General features: G+C 36.7%; 1 protein-coding gene across 6 annotated transcripts in view; it reads right to left on the bottom strand.

Moving 5' to 3' along the window:
- celsr1a (cadherin EGF LAG seven-pass G-type receptor 1a) overlaps positions 1–26,473 on the bottom strand; it is a 78,866-nt gene that overhangs the window by 16,262 nt on the left and 36,131 nt on the right. For 4 of the 6 annotated variants that reach the window (XM_056747904.1, XM_056747902.1, XM_056747903.1 and 1 more), the window contains exons 5-14: positions 24,717–24,805; positions 20,700–20,780; positions 8,826–8,983; positions 7,063–7,226; positions 6,841–6,966; positions 4,609–4,781; positions 4,343–4,528; positions 3,216–3,329; positions 2,760–2,934; positions 2,524–2,665 (exon numbers count right to left, since the gene is read on the bottom strand). In XM_056747904.1, the coding sequence (XP_056603882.1) occupies positions 2,524–2,665; positions 2,760–2,934; positions 3,216–3,329; positions 4,343–4,528; positions 4,609–4,781; positions 6,841–6,966; positions 7,063–7,226; positions 8,826–8,983; positions 20,700–20,780; positions 24,717–24,805 (1,408 nt within the window). The remainder of the gene's footprint in view (positions 1–2,523; positions 2,666–2,759; positions 2,935–3,215; positions 3,330–4,342; positions 4,529–4,608; positions 4,782–6,840; positions 6,967–7,062; positions 7,227–8,825; positions 8,984–20,699; positions 20,781–24,716; positions 24,806–26,473) is intronic. The other 2 variants (XM_056747907.1, XM_056747906.1) reach the window with 1 other exon arrangement.

The raw sequence follows: 26,473 nt of genomic DNA, 5'->3' as shown, positions 1-26,473 counted from the left end.
GTCTTGACAGTTTCAAATAAGTCTTTAATTAAATCAGCATATGATTCCAGTACGGCCATGGTGTCGATACGAAATTACAAAAACAATTACTTAGTCAATCACTGCAAGATTGAGGATTTTCAGGCTTCTTTTAACTTTTTGCAAATGCGGCAAACTTCCAAGTGCAACACATACACACGAAGATAACTTCCGGTTTACCCAAATCGAACAAATTAAATCTCAAAATCAAAATCTGTCGTGTCCCCTTTATTTCATTTCCTATTTTTGATCTGAGCATTAAATCAAAAGTACGAAAAATGACCCGTTATTTGTTTTTTGGTATCACATTTATAAACGAATAACGAAATAACAAACCGTTTTTTAATTTTCCGATTTTGGAATCTCAATTGAATATGAAAAGAACGAATGATACACGGATTAACAACACACCAACAAGGACAAAACGGTTTTATAGTGGGTAGACCAGGTGGACATTGTTTACTTGATGAGTCTCCTAGCCACACCCACCATCCGGCCAAAGCGGGAAGAACCAGGAGACCCGTCACAGTATACCTTTTATTAGTATTTGTGTTCCCCGGGATCAAACCATAAATCCTATGCTGCTAAACTAAGCAATTGTAACTTCTGATTTTAATGCATATTAATACCCACGAAAGATCACGTGCTACCGGTGAGAATTTATAAAAGACTCTTATCGGTTGTATTTGAGGCAAGTAACAAACAATCTATACTGTCATATTGGAGTTAAGATATGTTCCAAAATGAGATGACTCAGTATTTTTTTACATGTTATTATGATGTTATCATGTTTTTATTGTGTTTTATTGTATTAGTTAGCTGATATTTTTGTTATTATGGCTTAATTCAAAACAAACCAACTCAAGTTTGAATAATATTAATTGGAATGCTCAATAAAAAAACAAGCTTTTTATAATTTTGGAACCAAACCCTTTAAATTTTCGCTAAACTAGACCTGCTAGTTAAGTCTAGCAGTGTTATGCCTGAAACTTTCTAGGCAAGAAGGTAACATGAACGCTTCAAGCTATGAAATATTAATTACATGTGTCATTTTTTACACATGTAAAAAGGTACAAATCATAATGCATGACATGTTTGATTATTTGTTTTTTGCGTTCTCAATATTACCAAGAAATCCACTATAGAATGTCTTCTATAGTAAGTAATGAGAGATCATGGTATTTATTGCCAACAAACATGAAGAACAGCAGGACTAAATGCATTTAATGCATCAGCCAAGCATTCATATCTATATAAATAATATTTCAATACAGTTGATACAGCCTTCAAACATACAGTATTTCAATTGATTGCCCAATGCATTTCTGTTAAACAATTCCATTCAAGAAACACGCCTAAATTTCTCTAAAATTATCTCTTTCGAAACATTAAAAATAGTGACTGCAGTGGCTGTATCGTGCTTATTAACAGCATCTGATGCCAACAGCATGTTTGTCTCTTAATTTAATGAAGGACAGTCATGTCAAAAGAGTGAGAAAAGAAGCACAAGAAAAGTGGAATTCATGGCTGATCTTAGGGTTTATCAGATTTAATATGAAAATGGAAGGGGAGGTCATATTTCTCAGAAGCTTGTGTGGGCATGCGACAGGGTGTATTGTGTTGCTTTGATTTGCTGTATGGAGCGATGCCAACGCAATGGCGGTCACACCCACAGTCACAAACAAACACCATTGAAATGAAAATGATTTCCATAATGTTGCAAATCAAAAGACTGTATCTCCAAGTCACGCTACATAAGGTAAGAAATGGGGCAAATGATGAGGCAGTGCAAAACTATAACAACCCCATATGTGTGTCAAACAAATGGAACAGACAGATATCCTTCTATCACAAAGCCCGGGGCGGTATAATAGTATGTACAATAGGATAAATATGTGAACAGGTAGATATATAACTATACTAATTATACTTTATTACAAAGACTATTTAAAGTTGTGTTTCGCTTGAATTTTAACAGTTTCTTTGCTGTTTAACATGCTGAATACGAAAATCACTATTATTATTATGTCTATAACTGTCCTCACGAAGTTCCAGACGTAGTCAACCATCATCGCTTCATCCCACCTTCCATGTGCAACATAAATTTCTAGTATATTTTGACAGTAAAAATTGGAACATAATTTTTATAATGTGTGAAAATGTTTATAGTTTTTGTTTATTTGCCATATACCAATATATCGTAATTAATGATATGCTTAAAATTGACTTGAGCTAATTATACACGAAAAAATTGATGCTACATGAAAATAAATATAACAATAACCATAATAATTAGCACCAAAGAATTGAACTATTAAAAGTTTGTTAAAAAGTTGCTAAAATTTGTTACACTGTGTTATATATTTTGTTTTCAATGTATCAGTGGGCAGAACTAATTTACATGTGAGGTCAAAAATGGTAAAATAATTATAATAACAATAATACTAGTGAACAGCATAGTGTGGTATTTTGCTTATTTAACAGATCACTATATAAGTGACTTACTTGTTTTCGCAGTACTGCCCATAATAGTCCGGACTGCACTCGCATGTATAACCATGAGAGGAACTTGGCTTACGAACACAAGTGGACAGATGCTCACAGGGGTTCAGGTGGCATGCATCCACACAGTCTTTACCGAAGAAACCTGTTAAAAACAGCAAGCAAGAACAAAATCAGCAAACAAATTAAACTCAAATGCATATTTACAAATCCTGTGAATGTAATGTCGGTGTACATACCAGGGTCACAGGTGCAGGTGTGTGCGTTCCAGTCATCCGTGCAATAACTATTCTCAGGGCAAATGTTTGAATCACAAGGGTTGGACAAATCGCAGCCCTCCTCCACGTGGATCTTTAGGGCCTGCTGCATGTTAATGTTAGCTGTGTTGGTGGCTGTTTCGCCCATCCTCACGCCCTGTGAAAAACATACATAAATACACTAAGGAATCAGATAAAACAAGATTTATATACGAGGTAGCTGCTAACCCGTGCAAAGCTCTTTGTGAAAATGATAAGATATAAGGGCGGTTTCTAAGCACTACTGTGTGGTTGCTAAGGTGTTTTAGAAGGCATTGCTACGTGGTAGCTAGGGTGTTTTTGGTCTTTAAGTGTAAATATGGTAATGATATCAATATCTGCATTGAACTCAAACTCATGTCAGGTTATGACAGTACCAGTACTTTCTCCAGTTCTCACCTGCATGCACCCCTTGAAGCCCTTCTGGACACTGTTGCTCTGTCCCTGAAGTCCACCAACAAACAAGCTCCTAAGTTTGAGTCCAGGCAATTCGTTTCCGATCTCTGCTGATTTCTGTAAGAGCATGCAGATGTTCATTACATGGTGTTCATCACTTTCACTTTACCACTTTAATAATGGATGATCTCACCGGCCTCACCCAAATAGCCTAGCCCCTTGCAATTACAGGAATGTCTGAAAATTCATATTTTCTGCAAGCACTTGACTGAACCCTGTTAATGTAACTGTATACTTCTGTTCGCTTGGGTGAAATTTGTTTTAAGATTTTCAAACCGGTATTGATCTGAATGCCTGAATGTTTAACATCTATTTTGTGGAGAAAATATAATTGTGTTGACATATTATTATTTTTTTTTTCATAACAAAATACATGACTTAAAGTAAAAATTCAATAAAAAAGCTTATGAAAGCAAGTGTTAATTCTCAGGGTGATATATCTTTAGAACATGGTTGATCAAATCAGTCACCAGTCAAAATCAGCACGCAGTGTCAGTGTTACCATTAATTATTTTCTAAATAAGCAAGCTGCTCTGAGTGGGATTTGAAGTTAAAGCAGGCAATGAGATCTGAATGGGATGCAGGTGCTTTAACCACAAGGACACAATTTAACATAAGGAATGGGGGCATTTCTTGAAGCCGACAAGTAAAGTTTACCTGAACAGACCACACTAGCTTATCTCCGTTAAACATGCATTATTAATGCGTTAAGATTATGAATCATAGTTAATCATAATCGCATCATGATGCAAGAAGCTGAAACATGTTGTGTTTATGTGCTCTCGTCTGGCACCCCTCTGGTCATTTTGCGCTTAAAGCAACTGCCTATGCAACGGGCCATCACGTTACTGGTTCTTTATGATAAAAAGCTTTGTTGTACACTTGTTAGTTGCTATGAAAAAAGCATCTTCTACATGAACAAATGTAAATGATTAATGCGGATTTCACATAGGATGCGTTCAAACGGCCTTGCACGCCGCAAGCGATTGAAATGAATGGGTTTCATAATGAATGCATTCTGCTTCCTATGTGAAAGTCGCATTAGTAAGAGCGTGCTCAACAAAACATACCATAAACATGTCGTAATCTAGGAAGACCTGTGCCAGGTACTTGGTGTCTTTCCCTTCCTTGCTGCTCCTTAGCTCCACTAGGAGGTGGTGCCATTCTCCGTCATTCACTCGTACCTCTGGGAAACCAAGCTCGGCCACCTGCTGCTCTCCCAGATGCACTTCAAACCTCACATGCTTATCAATTATCTTAAAGAAAGTTTGGAAAAGGTTTTTAACTAAGATAGTCACTGCAGAACATAGTAGAAGTGTGACTTTTAAATACTCACCAGAAGGTTGATTTGAGATGCGCCCCCCGCATTAACCTGCATAAGTGTTGCGGTTCCACTGGTCTGTCTAGTGCGGAACATCAGGCCGATGTACCAAGGTACAGCAATGGTGATATCAAGCTCATTCAGTGATGCCATGGCGTGACCATCAAAGTGCTGCGGTGAAGGCATGACTGAAAAATTGCAAACTTGAATCAGAAATGTCTGCATTACAGTATTTAAATTTTTATAAGACCCCATAGAATATACAGCATTTAGTTTGTGTTTGCTAGCTTTGAGGCACATGGCATAAATGATGAACTGAATTAAATGTTTCCAACATTGCCGACAACACTCACACGACTGTATTTTGTAAAATAGCCAAAGACCTGCCAGCCACCAGGCAGGGTTACATGTTTTACTAGAGATGGACATTCTATCTGTGCTATGGCAAGAGTGTATAGTCGATAATATCTGAATTTGGCTTTACTCGCTCTGGAAACAAGCCACTCACTGCTTCTAAAGCTGTAACGATAACAAACCGCAAAGATGGGGCTATCTCAGGCATCCACCTCATAAGCATAAAAAAATAACACTCCTTCCTGGCAGACACACTTCTCTGGCAGAACACTAAATTGGAGAAGGGTGTCTGAGTCAACAAAGTTATTGTTTGATAATGACATGACTTGAACATCCACCTTTCATAACAGAGCGCTGTCCCAACAGGTCGGTGAGGGGGCTGCAGTACAAGCCTGATTCACTCTGTCCCCTCTTATATGGGTGCATATTATTTACTTTGTTTCAACACATTCTGACTCACACACATCTATCAATGCATCACAAAGTGTGTAAAGTCCTGTTGTGTCTGACTCTTGTGTAAGTACCAGTATTAACTGTCAAAGATGGCAAAGTGAAGTAAATTTATTGCCCTGTAAAATGTGCCGAACATGGTATTCAAGCCCTAAAGCATGCATTTTGAATTCACCCTATATTTACATATTTAGCTAAGAACAGAAGGTGATGTACTTCCTTTTCTTGAGGGCACTTCAATCCAGATCGAAATTAGTCCAAAATTGTCAATGATCCATTTCTTTGTGAGTTACCTACTTAGATACTGTTGAACAGCATCGTTGGTGAGCTCTCAACACAAATAATAAGTTACGCACCTCATTTTGCTCAAGACAGTTAACAGGTAACTGTTAATTATACTGTTTTACCACAGTCACCATAGTTAATCTATCTACATAAAAATACTGTTGTATACTACAGTGGTTACTACTGTAACAGTAGTAAATTGTGGCATACTACAGCGATATTCTTATAGTATACTACCATATTCTGAAGCATTACCATAGTAAATTGATAAATTCCAGTCATTGTACTAGTACTATAACAATGTTTCTATAGTATAGTACAGTACAGTATTCTGTAGTATTAACCATAGTAAATTAATAAACTGTGGTTACTACAACATCATACTGCAATATTTACTTACTGTAAGGGTAAAAACGCTTTTGTAGGAATTTTACCACAGTTTATTATGGTACAGTAAATACTAAAGTATATAACAGGATGTTATGGATGGTATTTGTGGAAAAAAAACATGGTCCCTACACTAACTACAATAAAACCTTGGTAAATCTTCCTAAGGGAAGCTCATTGAAAATGTTTGTCCTAGATAGCAAACTGTCGTAAATGGTATTTTTTTTATAAATATATACATATACATATATATATAAATATATCAAATTCAAAAAGTGTTTTTCACTAACAGGTTGCACTTGTCTGTGCTGTATAATGCATGTAGTGTTCAGATAACAACAATTAGCAACATGCTATTCTACATTTTAGTTTAAAGAAATATCAACTAAAAACATACTTATGTTTCATTATTTGAAAGAGCTGCATTTCTACTCACAAGATTCCCTTATAAGGTTCTATGTGAGCAAGTATACTGTCCGTAGACAGAAAGACATCTCATTCTCCATTTGAGCACAGCTTTAAGAGACAAACAATTACAAAGTAAGTCCCAGTCTATGAGGTTGATATGGGTAGACCAGATCGTGGCTGATGTTTATCACCGGAAACATTTCCATTCCAGGATTGCATAAACATACTGCCTGCTTCCTTGGCTTCCTTGACTTCCTCGACCAATCAACGCCTGATTTAAAACAGCAAATGCATACAAATGTGCTCGATGCATCCAAGAACAAGCGTGTGCACCCTGCCACACTACCAATCGTGTCCACCTACCCTGATCGCAGTTCTTGCCGCCTCGTCCATCAGCACAGTAACAGAAGTAGGTGCTCCACTTGTTTTCACAATGACCGCCGTGCATACACAAGCCTTCATAGCAAAAATTATTTTTCGCTGGACAGCCTACACGTATGAATACATTATTATTAGTATGAAAGCCGCACAACAGTAAATCAAACAATACACATATGCTTGTAACACAGAATGCTAGTCAAAGACCTTCTGTGGTGCCATTGTTGGCGATGTAGCTGGCCATGTCTATGGATTTGCTATCGATGGTCAAGTTTCTCATGCAACCCACAAAGTCCCGGTTGCGTATGGGGAAGTCCTCGGGAAGGTTGGGCACGCCACCAAGCAGAAGGGGACCAGTTAAATCCAAAGACCTGTAAAAGAGAAAACAATGTTGAAATGGGCCATCAACCTTCACTAGTTCATTCCAAAACTGAACTTCTAAAACATGGTGAACTGTCTCGTTTAGTGTTAACATAGTACAGTTGCCTTATAAGGCAGCACTGTAAACCAAAACGAACCTCAGAAGTGAAATATTTATAAGCCAGAACAGCATAAAAATACTTAAGTGAAGTGTGGGGGAGATTGACTCACCATTGTGTTCAACAGAGACTAACTTTCTAAAACCACACACCTTAGACCTGATTATTAGGTCAGTACGTATAAAATGAAATATTTTTATTATTTTCCCAACTGTCCACCATCTTATATAATGTTTTGCACTAAGCCTGTTGCAAAGCATTCTGGGATTGCCTTATGCATGAAATAGATTCAAGATTTTTGCTATAGAACAAGGTATCTAAAAAGCATAATGTTGCTGCTGCCTGCTGTTTGGAAAAGCTCAAGCTAAAAACTGATTAATGCTTATAAATGTTTGATTGCAGCTCAATAGCTATTGGGACAGATTGAAATGACTTCATTTAAAATCACAACCGCTATAACATACAGTAAAGTTATAAAACCACAGCTGTTGTATCAAGCAATTAACATTTATTAGTGATCCCAAAACGTGTAGGTCCATGTAAAGTTTATTCAAGTCTCACAGTAAATTAGAAGTCACAATAATGTTTGCGTGACTCACAGAAAAATAATCAACGTACCCATCAATCACATTAAACATGCCTTCGCTTGAAGAACTTACTGTGACCCAATGCACATTTACGGGGAGGAGTAAGAAACAAAGAAAGCTGCCTACGATGTAATATGCTTTCAGCACGATCGCAATTTTAACTAAGCATCATTTCCCTGTTGGCTGGGCTGATACCCATAACAAAAACAGTTACTGTACATACTACGGCATAGTATAAAGTAGCCGTATTAGGATGCAAAAATGCTGTAACTTTAACTTACAACTCAAATACACATAAAGATGATTTACAAATAAAGTAAACGCAAACGGGTAAAAGGGTTGCCCTTCCTAAATGACTTGTCAATCCCTGTATCCAAGGTAACAGGGCCACAGGGAATGGAATGTTGCCATGTGATATAAAACAGGTTGGTGCTCATCAGTTTGGAGCGACAGCTTTAATCTTCACATGTATGTGTTGTTGTTTCTTATAAGCTTTTTAATGAACAACCGTGTTCTAGCATGCATGACCCTTTGCCTCCGACAACATAAAACAAACATATCAAAAACAGCACCAGTAAACAGACATGTATGGAAAGATATTTCAGAACTTAAAGACCTGTGTGTTCTGACAGACTGCGAATAGCCGTGGGAATGTGCATACGTATGAGTCACTTCCAAAGACTAATTAAAATAATGAGGTGTGGTGAGGTTAACACAATGTCCTAGGCTAACTTCGTGTCCTAACTGGGTCTATACTGTACAAATAAATATAACATGAATTTTTGTTGCAGTGTCATGTTATGTGTGGCAAACATGTATTAATTTACCTTTGTTAGGCTAAGTGTTGTAATTATATAGTTGAGAGAATGAGAGAGAGAAAGTATATCAGAAAAAGAACACTCACTTCTTCTGTCCGGTTTGGGTGCCCTGTGCAGCACAGGAGTAGTTGCCGATTTGACTGCCGAATCTCACAGCCATGGAGATGTCACACTCGTCCACGGCCACCACTGCCACTTTCTCACCCGATGGTCCTTGAGGCAACCCCAAATGACTGATCTTAGGCTGAGAAAACAAGAAATCACGAAATAAATAATAGATCATTAATTATAGCTGAAAATTATACACACTTTTAAAAATAAAGGTACTTCACAAAAGGTACTTTGTGGCGAAAAAGGTTCTTCAGATTACAAAAAGGTAAGAAATGTAGAGTTTTTTGTTGACGATAAATTATGGCATCGCTATGAAGAACCTTTTAAGCACCATTATTTTTAAAAGTGTACAATAACAACAGATTGACTTTACTATAGGAATTGGTAAACAATAACCTTTGCGGAAGAATCATTGAAAACTGGATTATGTATAAATATGCATTCAAATATACTGCCCTTCCCAAAAAAAGTAACCTCCTGGATTTAACTAGCAAATAGGCAAGAGCCTCCCATTGGATTGGAGGTCTAGGTTCAGTAACGTTATGTGCCCAAAGAATGAGGTCAGCTGACAAGCTGAATATACTGAATGACCAGGTTTTTCCATCAATGGGTTCTTTCTTCCTTGATGGCATGGGCATATTCCAAGATGACAATGCAAGGATTCATCCGGCTCAAATTGTGAAAGAGTGGTTCAGGGAGCATGAGACATCATTTTCACACATGGATTGGCCACCACAGAGTCCACACCTTAACCCCATTGATAATCTTGTGCTGGAAAAGATTCTGAGCAGCCGTTGGACTTTCCCATCATCAATTCAAGATTTTGGTGAAAAATAAATGCAACTCTTGCATTGCAGAAGCTTATCGAAACGATGCAACAGTGAATCTGTTCCGTATCAAAGCTAAAGGCGGTCCCAACAAAATATTTAAGTATGTGACTTTTTTTGGGACGGGCAGTGTGTTTGCTGTACACCTGATATACTGTGACCCAGACATATCACTTTATCAGATTATGCTCTTTTGAGATCACAGCATATGTTTTTACATTAAAAGCACATGGTTAACCAAGTGTCATTTTTAAAATTGACTGGGTTACTGTATTCCTAGTTTTCAGATGGGAACCCAGGTAGTGCGAAAGCCTTTTTGAGGTTTATGAGATAAATCATATCTGGTTGGTGTGAGATGTTTACAGAGCTCCATGCACACATCCATGCATGCACATACAAATCAAAGCTGTTTACAAAAGATATCTGTGTGTTATACCTTGACTGTAAACTGAATCTGGATAAGGGCAAATGTGGGCCATCTGTGTGATTGTGTTTATTGTGTAAGAGAAGTGAGAAAGAAAAGGTGATTTGTGTCTCAGTATGGGATACATTCCACTGCAGAGTGACTCTATCTATACTGCCACTCCTAAATCACTCTTTCCAAAAACACAGGCTTACTTTCCATAAGAAGGTATCTAAACATGGCACAATTTTATTTTTCCTTTTCGCCTTACTGTTGCTATATATGAACATCTCTTGCCTAACGTAGACACAGGCATGAGCATATGGGTGTTTCTACAGTACAGGCAGTGATTGTTTTATTTCAACATTTTTATCTTTGCCACATTATACATTTTGGAACATTGTATTATTGAATTATTATTCACTTCTGTTGTTTTTACTACAGACGGTTTTGTCTTAATAACATAAACAAAAGTTACTGCGTATACGCACTTTGTCAGTGAGGAATGTTACTTGGGTAAACTTGTCTCTCCAATATTTTGAATTTAGACTGTGATACCAAGCTCAACCACTAGATGTCAATGTCCCATACAGTTTCTTTAAATGCGACTGAACTACAGGACCCATTCAACAAATTGTTTATTTAATAAAATGATATTTTTTCTTCTTAAATACATTTATTTAATACAAAAACATAAATTAAATTAAATAGGAGTAGTTATATTATTAGACACTAGCAAAACACAGACCGAAAGTTAGGTGGGGTCAGGTCTGCGATGAAATTGTCTTTATTTAAATTATTTATATATATATAAATATATATATATATATGTATATATATATATATATATATATATATATATACTTTATTTGTAATATTATTCCAACTCTAACATGATCATTTTTATCACACATTGTTGTCAAACTAAATAAATAGCCTAATAAGATATTTGCGATAAACAAAAATGACAGAATCATGTAATACTTATTTGTCAGTAAACAAATTAATAAAATTTTCTAAACTTCTGTTAGCCTTAGAAACACCTAAAAATGAAATCTCTTTCTCTTCTTAGTTTTCTAGCTCCATCTGTCTGGCTGTGGGCAGATCTGTTTCTCTGGAAAGTGTGACCTCGGATAGAATGGGAATTCTGAAAGGACCAGGGCGTGTTCACAGATAGAAATCCCAAAGGGGGACCATAAGAGACAAAAGCAGCTTCAAAAAAATCTTTAAACAGGAGTCTGTCCCTGAACAACAAGCTCAGGAAAAGGAGAGCACACTTTCATTGCTTTCTGCTGCATTTGTTTGGCCTGTTTCCAACAGGATATAAGGGTGTCAGATATTATGGAGATGGATATTTAAGCTTGTGCCATGTGCTTAAAAAAACATTATCCTTAATAATATTAATTATTATCAAAATAGAATAATAAATACATTTTTCTTCTTTAAAACTCAATTAAATGTATGTATAGCATTTAGTCTCTGCCATGTAAACTACAGTTGGTTTCTATGGATGCCATAAAGCACATTTATAATGCTATGCAGAACTAATCATATAATACAGTATATTACTTTACTTTATTATGTATTTTAGCATGACTCCTAATATTGCGAGTTCAGTTTAAAAATATTCTGTTTGTCACTGATGCTGTTGTAATCACATATTAGTTTAGCCGAGATCTGACTCTGTCGGGCGTATAACTTTGTGCCTTGTACCATACAGCACGTCACGGTCAACAACAGCCAAGGTCAAGTATTTTCTCCCTGCCAGCTTTGATTTAGGGGCTCAACTTCATGCCGCCTGATTTCACCAGCTCATTTAGAGGACCTCTGAATCAGTGGAGTAGAATAACAACACTCCACCTGCCAAACACAGCAGGATATTACTTTTTTTAGAAACTTTCCAAACCTTTTTATTCCAGGACCAACATACACAGGTATATTAGACTGACCTAATATGTTTAAATTTAATAAATTATTTTTTTATGTGCCATTGTGTCATGATATTTTGCAAACCCATACTGTGCATCCCACAGTTTAAAAAAACCCTGTTTTGTAAATCTTCCATATTTAATTGTCTATATATAGATATCTGATTTCTTAAGCTTGCAATTACAACATTATTTGTGTCATATATTTTTGACTCATGCCATGTAGAAATGTGCCCCCCTTGAAGGTCAGGTTAATTTTATTTTCTATAAATCGCCAGATATCAAGACAAGTCATTTCAGGTTACAATTCCTATGGAACATGTCTATACCTTGTTCTTTTATTAAACAAACTAAATAGCATTATGTTATTTATCTTATTTACACGGTGGCATGTCATTTCTGTCTCAACATGGTTGCGTGTTTAGAATTCTCCTCTGCTCTCATTTTGGTAACGGTCAAGTACGCTTGGAACCTCAACCGAGGTGGTACTAAAAAAGTATCAGGTATTAGGTACTAGGTACTGTACCAACTGGAAAGCCCCCCAAAACTGAGTTGTAGCGCGCTGAGTGTAAGTACAGAAAAGACCTGTCCCTGACAAGAAGCAACAGTCCTGTCCAGGCACCATCAGATGACAGATTTTCAGCCAGCTTGGCTTTGTTCCATCTGAACCTCGAGACATAATGAACCATTCAAAACATCAGACTATTTCTGTAGTTTAAATTGAGTAGCACGTCTACACAACTGAGCTGCACACATCACGCGCACTCAGGGACATTTATGTTGATTATGTTTTGCCGCTATATCTTCCAATATCTTTATTTAGCGCCAAACGCGTTTCATTTAAACCCATTCCACTTCGTTAAGGCTGCTTTTCCCACCAAGACGTGTCACATTTATAGACCTGAAGACCTCCAGAGTAACAACACATTTTCGCAGTTACAATGCCTTTATATGTTTCAGAATATAAAAAATGGCCTGATAAAACATTAGATGTTAACTTTTTATATGCATATTCAACTGGGCTCAATTTATTAATATTGTTTATTTAGAAAAGTATTGTACGGACCTTCGCCACAAAGAAAATATCGAGACTGCACAACACCACACAATCACCCCCCGTATAGCATAGCATGTGTACCTAGGATTGAACCCATGACCTTTGCACTACAATACTCTTACCAAGCTACACAATCAGTTTGGCCTAAAAGAAGAGCAAGGAGAAAGCAAAGGTTCATGTCATTCAAAACCTGTATATGACTCTTACTACAGAACACAGTAGCTACAAGATAAAATTTTCTCAGTGGTTTTGTTTCCATACATTTAAAGCCAATGTCGACCAGTGCTGTTGCATTTCTAAAAGTATCTTCTTTTTTGTCCTGCATTTAAAATCAAACAGGTTTGGAATGACATGAGGGCTAGTAAATAATGAAAGAATTTAAATGTTTGGGCTATTACTTTAGGCCCTCAGTGGATGCAATTTCAGTCCTTTTATCCTGGTTAGCTCTTTTGCTTTGTGTAAAAGGACCAAAACAAAGACTTCTGTGTCAAGAAAAGACCACATTGCCCAGAATAACCCTAAGCTTCGCACACCCACACCTGTAGACGACCTGTTTTTAAACCAATGTTAACACAGCTGTTGTCTGTTTTATTTAAATACAAATATCATTTAGACAAAACAATGCTATAAATAAAAAACACAAAAAGTAACTGACGTCTAAAAAACAATAAAATGTGGAATTTCAATCCCCGATGTAAAGCGTTTGATGGCTAAAACCTATTAGCCTAAATATCACTAATCCCACTTTGAACTTTTTAATCGACTTTTCCTCTGTTGTTTGTCTGTGAGAACAGCAGAGGTCTGTATGTCACTTTGGTGAGATGGTAACCACACAAGCAATGGGGTTTTTTGGGGGTAGATTAAGGTCTCTGGGGGTTATGCCAATGTTCCACACAGTCGCACAGAAATCGAGTGGGGCTCCAAGCACAAACCGCAGGTGCAGATGAGAGTAATACGTGCTGTTTGGGCAGGTACTGCCTCGTAACAATGAAATGCAAACCATCAAATTATTTTTCAAAAGACTAGAAGTCCTATCAAATAAACATTCTACTAACAGCGAGACATGGATGTTTGGTATGAAATATCAACCGTCAGTGTTTTCTCCAACAGTTTTCTCAACTGCACATATACTTAAACTCTCAATTTCTGGCTGCATTCCATGTGTCTTCAAACTTCTGTCACTGACAGGTGTATACTTGTGTGAGCTTTCTACCTCAGGCTGAAACTCAGCAGACCTTCCACAACCATCCACATATTCAAACATCATATGTGACCCTGGATCACAAAACCAGTATTAGCACAGCAACAATTTTTTGTAAAAGTAAAAAAAAAATTAGTATGGGTCAAAATGATAGATTTTTCTTTTATGCCAAAAATCATTAGGATATTATGCAAAAATCGTGTTCAATGAAGTGTACTACCCTAAATATATAAAACCTTTAGGTCATACTTTATTTTAAGTTCCAATTCTCGGTATCAATAAACCATTAAATACGAGTATTGCCTCAGTAAACCACTAATTTGTTGCTTATTAATATTTAGTCAGGTAGTTGGTAGGTTTATGTATTGGGTAGGATTTGGGAGTACTATATGATCATGTAGAATATGTGCTTTGTAAGTAAACAGCCATTATGCTAATAATTTGCATGCTAATAAGCGAGTAGTTAATAGTGAGAATTGAAAAATAGAAAGCTTGTTTAGTCAGCTTTCAGATGATGTAAAATTCCAATTTTCGAAAAACATTTACCCAAAAGACCGGTTTTGTTGTCCAGTTTCACATATACGACATTCTTTCCTGAGAGCCTGTGAATTAATGCGGTGTGAATGGGAATATTGTGTTAGTGGGGTTTTGGTGATTTTTGCATTATCATTTAATCTCCCCTATGTGATAAGGCTAATGCAGGTGATTTTATCCAGCACAGCAGATGTTGGATCCAGTTTCAGTGTAGTCCCAGGAGGGAAGAGGGTACTTTTGCTCGAATGTTGAAGGAATGAGGGCTTTTCATAAGCTCTAAATTGATGCCATAACAGCTAAGAATATTTTATTCGCTCTGTTGCAAAGAGTTCTAATATAAAGCGACCAGTCACATGGGACTTGCAATTCAGGCGATTGACTAAAAAAATTCAGAATTAAGATTCTTGAAGTAAAAGTGTACTATTTAGGTTGCATAATTACAAAAGTGAAAAGTGAACTGTTTTTCCTATTAGGTGTAAGCTAGGTTTGAATATTAAGTCATAAAAGAGCTGCTCTATTTTAGTCTCTGTTTCTCAGGAGTGTTAAAAACTCCCCGTCACCTCTACACACTGGTCTTTAGGGACAGAAGGCTTGCCGGAGCCATGGCAACGCACTTGATCCCAACAGCTCCCGACCGAGGCTGAGGTCAGAGTGAGAGAAAGGAAGAAAGAGAGGCCATGGGAGAATGAGTCAGGCATGTTCCAACCTTTATTTCACCCTTAAAGACCGCTAGCAGAATGCTATAGAAAAATCGTGTAGTAATGATGATGGAATGAAAGGAATATCAATACCATGTCTTCTATATATTTTAGAATTTGTTATATACCTTCATATGTCTTAGGCTGGTCCCCACCATGGGATGTTTTTCTTGGGCAGGATCAAAAATTCTAAAACTTGTTATATATTGTAATGTATAATATTGTAAAAAAATTCTAATGTAAATAATCAGTGTGTCTATTTAGACTGAGTGCTATTTACATAAACTCCGCCCACCAGTATCTGATTTTGTGTAGAACAATTTTGTGTAGATGTGATTCCGGTAACACAGGGAGTAATATTTAAAATATTTATCATATCTTATCTGTACACATTTTTATTATTATTTTTAATTATCGGAGGGATCCCCGGATCAGAAATATTTTCTGTAAAAACTGCTTTGCAATAATGTTAAATTGTGAAAAGTGCTATACTGTACACTTGGTGCTCCTCACATCTAAAAGATATTCTGGTATGGTCTCCAGATGTGGTTAAAATCCCTTGTATTTTTAATCCCCCCCAACTTTTTCATCCAAGTGTCTTTGCTTAGAAATGGCAATAATAAATAGTAATAGCATACGTTACCCCTTTATTTAAAGGTTTAGGAGAGATCAGAGCTGGGCACAACTGTGAGAAACCTTCACTAGAGATGTTTCAGAAAAAAGTTTGTACATGTTGTAAATTCGATAGCTCATTTACTGGGACCTCAATGATGTCTTACGGATATGTCTACATTTCTGCTTTGAACAGAATTCTTGAGTTTCAAATTCTCAAATGGTCTGTTCTGGACATGTACTGTTCAGCCCAGTCAATGTACTACAAGCGTAATCATAAGAATCAATCACTAATATGCCCTGAGTCTACCTTCAAAACCTCCCCCTTCAAAACATCTCAGTGTTTGGACTGAAGACACAAGTCAGTACAGGAGAACACGGCTGTAAACGGCACTAAATGGCTTGTGGTTTTCCCAGAGGGTCAGAGTTTGATACTTACGCTTATGTGAAACCTCTGGATTTTAAGTAAAACTGCTCAGCTTTCAGATAAAAATGTCCGAGCTACCACCGATCTGTCAGTTGTACAGGAAGACAACTGTGTTATTTAGGATTAAAGTGGAACGTCAATCAATAGATTAAGTTACTACAAAAACAACACGGAAAAAACTGATAGTAGTGTCATCTTACGCTTTTGTATTTCTCATGAAATATGTTCAAGTACGGCAGCGTTCCCAGAGTCATAAATGGTACATTTAAAACAAATGTATAACAAAACAATTAAAAAATTCAGTTGCATTATAACTCAATATGTTTCACATCCTCAAAGGAGGATGACTTTTTCTTACACTACAGGAAATCCAGCATGAAAGATGATTCTATTTGGGTTATACTTAGAAAATGCTTTCCTTATTGTTGTCTCACACACATCCAAACTCTGTCTCTCCTATGAGAAATTGTGTCCGGAGCAAGTGTCACGACAGAATCTAAGTGTGTGTGTATATGTGTGTGAAAGTGTCGTACAGGAGGTGGGTGTTTGTCACACTGATCTCTTTACTATCCTCAAACACCATTACCTCACCCATCCTCCAGCAGTGTAAACCTAGAGCTGTGAATAATTCAAGGGACTGGTCTACACACACACACATCCTCCCTTAGGTCATACACGTAACACAATGTTATCGGCTAGCCAATGGGACAAGAGTAACAATTTTAAACCCATGTGTCTCAATTACACATTTCATTTATCAACGTGCGGTCATTATCCGGACAGAAAGAGATGGACGTGTGCTTTTGTCCCATGCTATGCGTTTATTACACCGAAGTTGCCTTAAGAAAAATTTGTGCAGGGACACAGTCTTCTCTTATTTCACCTGCTGTCCACTTTGCATCAATGAAAAGGTTACCCAAGACATTCATGTCTCATGACAAAGTCTTTTTAGAAAGTATACCATACCTTACCACGTTTGACATGACCTAACCATAGATGTACAATTGTAGTGATATGTCAACATCATGTCATGCTATCTAAGCAACAAGATTTTTACTAGAAACTGGAAAAACGGTATATTGTAAAAGTGGCTTTCTTACATTCAAGTTATATATTTTATGAGTATGTGTGTAACCTAGGATTGAACCTGTGACCTATGCACTGCTTAGGCAAAGCTCTACCAGTTGAGCTACAGTTATAAATTACAACTGCACATGCTTTAGATTACATGAGGCATCAGACCAATCGAAAGTACAGCTGCTTAATACTTTTGATACCTGACAAAAGCTATAAACAGATCGATACCTTATAGTATAAACCTAAACAGAGATACCAATAAATGAGTACTGGTCAATGTTATAGAGCAGGGTAGTACCCTACTTTTGGTTGAAGTAATAAATCAATCCCGAACCAAATTGAGTACCAAAAACTGAAGGTACTGACAACCACCAACAAGAATCAATAATGCAAGTGATTTTCCTCCACATATACAGTAAATGTAGTTGTTGCTTCACAAACCATTTCATATGTGGAATTTGTGAACTGTCCAATTTCAGATGTGGGTGCAGTCAGGTTCTCCAAAACCGACTAAACCATTATTTTAAAAAAATGTGACAAACACCTCAGAAAGATTAATGGATAGGTCGTAACGTTCCGTGCTTACTCTACAGGCTTGAACTCTAGCGCATTCCTCCAGCGAGACCTGAATGACAGCTGTATCACAGTCTTGCCAACTCAGCAGCCAAGTCGGTGTTGCTAAAATCCCTTGACAAGAATTTCATCGTATTTACATTAACTCACCACTAATCTCTCCATGCACTGGGGCAATTATCTTATTAGTGACTTGAAGGAAAACAACAAAGGCGGCATAACTTGGAAACCATTCGAATAATTGTTGTTCAGAAAACTTGACTCTTGAAAAAGTAAAAACAATTGACGTCTTATACTGCTATGACTTGTCTTGGGTGATAAGATGAAGACTTCAGTTGTAAATGTGCCAATGTAAATATATTACAAATTATCTCTAAACCGTTGCTCGGTAGGAAAGAGGCAATACGAGTTTCTCTAGTTGATAATCAGACATCAGACACCAACCAAGCTTGCAAAGATGCAATTTGATTCGTAATTCGTAAATGCTGCAGATTTTCCTATCGACAACATAAAACTGCAGATTCCTTTAGGTATTTATCTTTACATGGGTTAAAGGCAAATGACACCAAGCTGACATTTTCTGCTAAATCGTACCCAACTGGTCAATTTTATTTTAATTAAATCATTATTATACTCTTACTGTTGTGAATGGGTTAGGGCCAGTTTTAAATAATTATTTTTTATGTACTTGCTTAAGAACTTATTTTCATTCATTTTTAACCAAAAATGTTATCTATTGCAGCCTAAAGCATCTGAGGACTGCCAAAAAGCTCTATGAAAGCAGAAAGATCTTGTGTCGCATTTCCATTCATCTCAATAACAGCTGTTTTTGACATTTTTAATCTTGAGCTCTCATACTTCTACATACAAGATTTTTAAATTAAGTCACCTTCAGCCACAAGAGACTAACATCCTGATGTTGTGAAAAAAAGTATATAATATATCTGGAGTAATGAAATCTCTCCTAATGCATTTACAATGAATGCTATTATGTTTGGTTTTTAGAGGCAACAGATGCTTACAGCAGGGAGTCGTGATGTCGCTCTTCCTTCCTCTACAGTGTGTCGGTCTCACTATCTCACTATCCCTCACTGAAGCATTTAAATGATAAAGAGCTTTTCCATGGGGTGGAGACACAGAGGGTTTCCATATGAAATGCAAATTTAGAATTTCTGTAGATATAAATAAACTCTATTGCCAAAGTCAAGTGAGCAAATATGGAAAATCATACGTCCATCAAGTTTAGAATCATGTGAGTGCCAATATGACAGTCTAAAACGTAATATAGTGGTCAGATCACAATCGTATAGACAACTGATTTTCCGGTAATGGTAATGCTATATTTTATGAAAAAAATCTGTGACTTAAAAACGGCCACCAGATATGAGATGAAAGGTGGGTGAAAAGTAATGTTCCAGGTGGGCGGAGGGTGGGTAACTATATATTTATATATATATATATATATATATATATATATATATTGTAAATATAAGTGAACGAGATAAAACGGTCTCGCATGTTTGCGAGCTGACTTGAATTTAGTATTCATTTAGTGATTGGCTGTTATGTGGTTAGGGGGAAGAGGGGACGCAGAGTCGCTGAGAGAGTGAGTCGTGCCAACTCCGTTCACTGCGATGAAACTGTTTTTCACTGCAACAGCGGTTCACGGATTCTATCCCTCAACGCCTCTGGGTGGAGGCAGGGTAGGCACAGCTTCTGATTAGCCACCCTGGCCCCCCGTAGAGCCGGGCTTTCAACTAACCAAAAAACTGAAAAAAAACATGCCTAGAAATATTTTTCAAACCATGATTCTCATCTCAACATAAATATTTTTATCTCTGCAAACTATTTAGTTTAGTGCACACAACCTAAAAGAGGAAATATAGGAAAACGGAAGTGGCTCTGGTCCAGTGTTATTCCTTCACAGATGAATGATAAATGACATAGGTTCAAAGTTAGCTTGGATGCAATTTCCATCCAAATGACCTCAGCCTAGCTCCACAAAATCTGATAACCCTTTCAATGTACTTGTATGCTCGAATACTTGACCAAGCAAGCAAAACATGAGTAAAAACTGTTAAAGTCTACTAAGCATTAATTTATAGATGCCACATGCACATGTTTTGGAAGGGTTTAATTTTTTTTAACTGTATAAAACTGTTGTTATATTTGCAAACTATTTGGGAAGCTTTAATGTGACTCGGAATCCGAACAATATTAATTCTGTAGGATTTCCATCACTTGTAATGAATTCTAAGGACGAATACAAGATGCTGGAGTCAAAAAGGAGCTCTGGGCCTGTATTCACAAAGCTTCTCAAACTACAGGGGCTGCTTCAGGATTCGGTTGTCTTCTGCCAATGTTGCCCATAGTCTCTCTAAAACGGAAAACTTCTAGAGTGATCTAGAAGAAGCCCTGAGGACTATGAGACGCTTTGTAAATGCGGACCTTCAAGTCGTAGGGATAGTATGAACCGCCACCGCTAGCTACGCAAGGCTACTGGATACAGTACCTCCTTATGAGTGAGCTCCAGCCAGGCCGTATAGAGAGGGACGCGCAGCACCCCACTGGAGTCCAGCAGGTGCAGGCTGTCCTGCGTAGACCACGGGAGAAAAAGTGGCTATTAGAACGCATGATAAAGCCCCTTAGACCCACAGATTAGCATTCTAAAATAGCGCCAAGTGCTAGTTAAACGGAAACTATGGCTTTTATGCTTATTAAAGCATGATGGTCCATGCATTTTACCTTGCGCCGTCATTGTCAAAATTCTTTACTTCAAAAATGTTATTCCCAAAACATTTTTTACTTTTTCTTTCAAAATTCTCAGAGCTACGTTTAATGTCTGGTTACCAAATTATTGAAAATGTCAAGATATTTTCAAATAGCTTCTTTTGTGTTCTGCGGAAAAAGTCCTAAAGGTTTGAAATGACCAGCGGGTGAGTAAAAATTTGTTTATTTATGGGTAAACTATCACTTTAAAGTTTTGATATATAAAAGTTACAAAAATGTTTAAAGAGCTGGTAAAATCTTTAAAGGAATTCCCTGAATTCTTTATGTGTTTTATAATACCTTTCTGGTTTTGCTCATATGCATGTACCTATATATCCATTGTTTTCTCTCTGTAGAGAGTTGGATATAAATATTTTAAAAAATAATGGCCTTAACATATCAGGCACACAAAAAAGTTACAGTTATATAGGGTTGTCTTGGAATTTTAAATGAGTGTGTGTGTCATATCAATCCACCATGTAATGAATTCTAATACTGGAACTTAGCTAGAACTAAGCTGGCTCAAAATTGAATGGTCTTAAATTAGCTGTGAGAAAATAAGTGTGTAAGGTCACTGTTAACACAGAAACACACAACAATACTGTATATTTGTTATGCTTCTAAGCAAAAAAATACATAAAAATACATATAAATAAAATTACAAGTACATTATTTTATTGATAAATTTAGGTTTATATTTTAATTCACGCAAGTGATAAAAAAGGTGTTTTAAAATAAAACTATATTTGTAGTCAAAGATTCTCTCGATTTGTCTACCATCTTGAATGATTTTCTTTCTAATGCAGATTGCTACAATGCTTTAAAGGCACATGCGATGCTACCTTAGTATCTGGCAAAAATATTGCAGAAGGTAGAATATTGTTGCTTCCTAGCATCTGCAGCATTCTTTGCTATCCCAACAATCTAACTGCCTTTTTCCAAGGGTAAACTATTCGTTTTACAATGTTTAAATACAATGAAAGCATCTATATACATAAATGAAAAAAAAAGAAACGAAAAACTGCTTCGTGATTCTCCAGATTTCCCTTTCCAAAGATCTTTGTCCTCTTAGTCACCAAGATATCAAACAGGAAAATTTCAAGTGTTTTACACAGTGTTGCAGTGATTATAATTTTTCCATGCACACCATTATTTTTTAAAAATTAATTTGCACTTGTTATCTTAATTTAAAAACATTAAGCTTGTCTACCCCTCTCAAAACAACACTTCACATGACGTAAGCAGCAAAAAAGAGGAAGGACTATACTGACTGTCCAATGGCCATGCATTTTAAGCCCTCGCCTCCAGGCTCAACTTACAACAAAACAATCAAATAGGGAAGGGCAAAATAAAGCCCCGCCCTACATTTTAATCTAATTTCAGAAGCCGTTTCACTAGGATAAAAATCACGATACGGAATAGAACTCAATCGCAACTTCCGTTCCATGGTGACTTTAAGGAAGACATACACGAGCCAGTGTAGACATGCTAAAATTTTTGTCTAGACCTTAATCTTCAAATTGAGATTTCTGGGAACAAGAATTTCAAGGAATTCTCATAATGTCTTCCCTTTATTTAATTGTGATATCGACTGGCACAATACTGTCAGGACAAAAAAGAATGCCGTTGTCACTGCAATGATAGAACATTGTTCAAAAACCTCCACAACATACTCATTGCATATTTATATATACTAGGGCAAATTATGTGAAAACACAAATGTATACATTGTATTCTAAAATACCTGTTGCATTTTCAGCATTGTCATAAGAAGAGCTCTATTCTAGGAGACAGTAACTTTTGAAATTCTAAAACTTTTGCTACATTTCATGTCTATGGCCCTATGGTACAGTGAGTTATAATAACGCACAAAATGCAAGAACACAAGATTGAGTACTTGCAATTCATGCCCCTAAGCATTTGCTTGGCTTTGGCATACTTGAGAAGCACACATTTGTAGCCAAAAGCTTTTATATGTTCCCCATCTGACCCCATAAATTCACGACTGGGCATTAGGTATGACTGGGGCAATTTTGTCTCTCTATACATTCCCTTAAGTGCAGCGGTACCTTAAAAGGCTGTAAAAGCAGATCCCATTTAAAATCCACTGAAATCCCACCAAGCCTGTCGCTGATGTGTGGAAGGTGATAATCAGGAGAAGCATTAACTTTTTGTGGAATGTCTTCACATGTGCACTGTTTACCTGCCACTGACAGCTCTCATACAGGTTCTTTACTGCTTCACTTCCGATTCTGAACTTTTGCCAGCTGTTATTCTCGTAGGGTCTCATGTGCCAGTGTGCCATTATTCACAGCTCACAGCCCACGACAGCTGCGTGCTGTCACACACTTGTTGTGTTTCTAGCCTGTCTGCTAAAAGTACAGTATGCGTGTGTGTTTGTATTGTGGTGGAGCAGTTTTGACAGATGCGTGTGAAGACTCCCACTTGGCTGGTGGTCTCTGACACCCTTTCTACACCTGCTATGTAGTATATGTTTATTTAGCACCTTGTAAAGGTATGTTTGTGTGTTCCACCAATAAACGCAATTCAGCTTGTGAGTCACAAGAAAACCTGCCTCTTGTATAAACAATCATGACAAAATAAAAAGTACCTTAAAAACACATACACAATGTACAATTTGCACAGTTTAGTAAACATATGTCTATGTGCAATGTGGTTGCTAGGGTGTTCAAGGTGCGTGGTTGCTCATTGGCTCAATCCCAGTGGTTGTCAGTGTGTCCTATGTGGTTTTCACCAAAACAATTGCAGTACTTGGAAAATGATCAGCAAGCTGAACATACCTTCTTGTTCGTGGGTTCAATATTAAACATCAAAGTGAGTCATAATGTACTGTCATTGTCCTGAAACCAGCCAATCAGATATTCAAATCAATCTTGTTTTTCAAAGAAGAAAGTCATGCCGATTTGGAAAAACATGATTCAACTATTTGTTCGATAATAGTAATGTGAAATACTAGACTGAACTAGTTTTATTAACAAACAAGGCAGAGTGAATCAAATAAAACTCTTCAATGCGTTGCCATTGAAGTAGTTGGAACTTCTGAACTAGTCTGAGATTTATGTTGTCAGAGAAAACGGCATTTAGCCTCTTTGCACTGCATTAAAACACACTCGTAAACCCCCTTGAAATGTTAGACCTTATTGTTACTATCATCAATAACGGCTCAGAGCTCAAGATATGCTTGAAGAATACACATAAAACAATCTTTAAAGCAGGGTTATGAAACTCAAGTTGAAGACTCTTGCATGCAGAAAGACATCTGGCACGTCACAATGGTATATTCAATTTCTTGTGTTCTGTGCTTGCCATGGAAGAGCTCAGAATCACAAGACAGAAATAAAGACGACTGTGTCTTTTGTTAGCATGTGCATGAGGGTATTTTACTGGAATCCTGTGGCCTCCAGTTAGCAGATTGTCTTTCTGAGCCTGTCACACAGCACGCTGGTTATAATCTTTCATTTGCAAAGTCTGCAGAAACATGCTAGTAAGTGCATTAAGACTTCATTTTGCGATCTTGCGCTAACACATTGTCGCCTTTGGGTGTGGAAGTTTGTGAAAAAGAACTCTTGTTGAGTGTAATGTGAGTCAAATACAGAGATTTGGATAATCTCCTGTCTTTCAAACTCAAAACTAGAAAGCAAAAAAAAGTAAAAATGTCTACACATTGTCTTGTGTTTCTGGAATAAGTGGAAAACTTTAGAAACAACTCAAATTCTCAACAAACAGGACAGTGTCTTACCTTGTTGTAGTAGTGAAGTTGGACTGAATGCCACTGGCCATCGCTAACTCCACCCAGTGCAAAAGCTGCCACAGTCGTTTTAGACTCTCCTGAAAAAAGAAAGACAAGGAAATAAGAATTAAAAAGATAATGGACATAATAATAGCGCATGTAAGATACTTTGAACCTCTGCTTTTTTAATAATAAAATAATAATTTACAGTACTTCAACTAAACCAAAGCTAACCTTTAAAATAAGAGTGAACAGCTTATATAGGATGGACAAACAAGTGCATTTATATGCAACATAAATAAATTTTAAACATAAGTGGGCGATATATTGTAAATATACATTCAATTTAATTAGTTTAGAGCATGACAAATCCAACTAAAACTTAAACACATTTTAACTAAATAACCTAAATAATTACAACTAATAAAAGCATATTAAAAACTAATTTAAAGGTTCAGTGTATGAAATTTAGCGGCATCTAATGGTGAGGTTAAGAATTGCAACCAAGGACTCACTCAACACTCCCTTTTCGAAGCACTATGGTGCTGACAGAGAACTAAGACGTTGTCACATTTTCACTTCTTTGCCGAAAGAGATAACATTTAAGGAACATGGTCTGCATAGCAATTTGTCCTTTTAGACGTACTGCATGACCAATTCCGTGTAAGGGGACCTACGTTGTATGTAGATAGAAATAACTTATAGGTAATAAAAACATAACGCTTCATTATGCATGGTCTTTATACATCTCTAAAGACATAGTTATGTATGTTAAATAGCATTTCTGTCAATAGAACCACCTAAAAAATACACATTGGACCTGCAATTTAACAAAACGTTTCCTTACAAAAAAGCATTACATTTATCTGATTCATCCAAAATAACTTTATTTAATTAAATGTAACTTTTCAACACTAGATAACAAAATGAGGAAAGCAAAGAGTGTGACATATCAACATGCTACTCACATTTATCCATAAGGCAGACACTCCCTAAGACTCAAACCTGTGACCTTGATGCTTTTAAAGTAACAATCTATCAAGTGAGCTTTAGGAACACTTGTTAGAACATTAGACTTGTTAAAAGATAAACAACAATGCTTCAAAAACTATTTTGCACTTCAACTGTTAAATAGTCTAAATAAAAGTGTGTGAAAGATACTCCCTAGTACTGCATGTTACTCCACTGTGGGTGGCAAATTCATTAAAGACATTTCAACTGTGCATTACAACTCCAGATGTTTAATCAGTTTCTAATTTTTAATAGACAATGGACATATCTCAAAAGGTGTGTTTTAGCATGTGATAAAGCCATCTCTTGTATAAACTTTGCCTTTGAAACCACTGTGGTGCAATATAAAATCACTTAATGGCTGCAGTACAAAGCTGCTCACACAGTGACTATCAGTCATGTTTAGAAATCCCGTCTTATCAATGGAGTTCATTCAGAGGACTGTTGAAATGAAATTTACATTGGGTTTAGAGGAATATTTACCAAAGGCAGGAGCGCCTCTTGGGTATTCATAAAGTATCAGTAAACAGTCACCAAACATTGTGGGCTGGTGAGTGAACAATTGAAACATTGTTTTTTCAAACAAACCAAAGGCATTCCTTATTTTTTTGTATTACATATTGTCATTAATAATAAATGTTTACAGAACAGTGTTGGTTAATAACTCCCGAAAAGCATCTAGCTACAGTAAGTACTGTGATAAAATGCAAATAAGTCTATATCTGAGACGTCCCACAGTTTTAAAGTAGCTGTCT

The sequence above is a fragment of the Triplophysa dalaica genome, chromosome 5 (assembly GCF_015846415.1).
Source record: "Triplophysa dalaica isolate WHDGS20190420 chromosome 5, ASM1584641v1, whole genome shotgun sequence".
Classification (NCBI taxonomy): Eukaryota; Metazoa; Chordata; class Actinopteri; order Cypriniformes; family Nemacheilidae; genus Triplophysa; species Triplophysa dalaica.
This window is presented reverse-complemented; position numbering and strand designations above follow the sequence as displayed.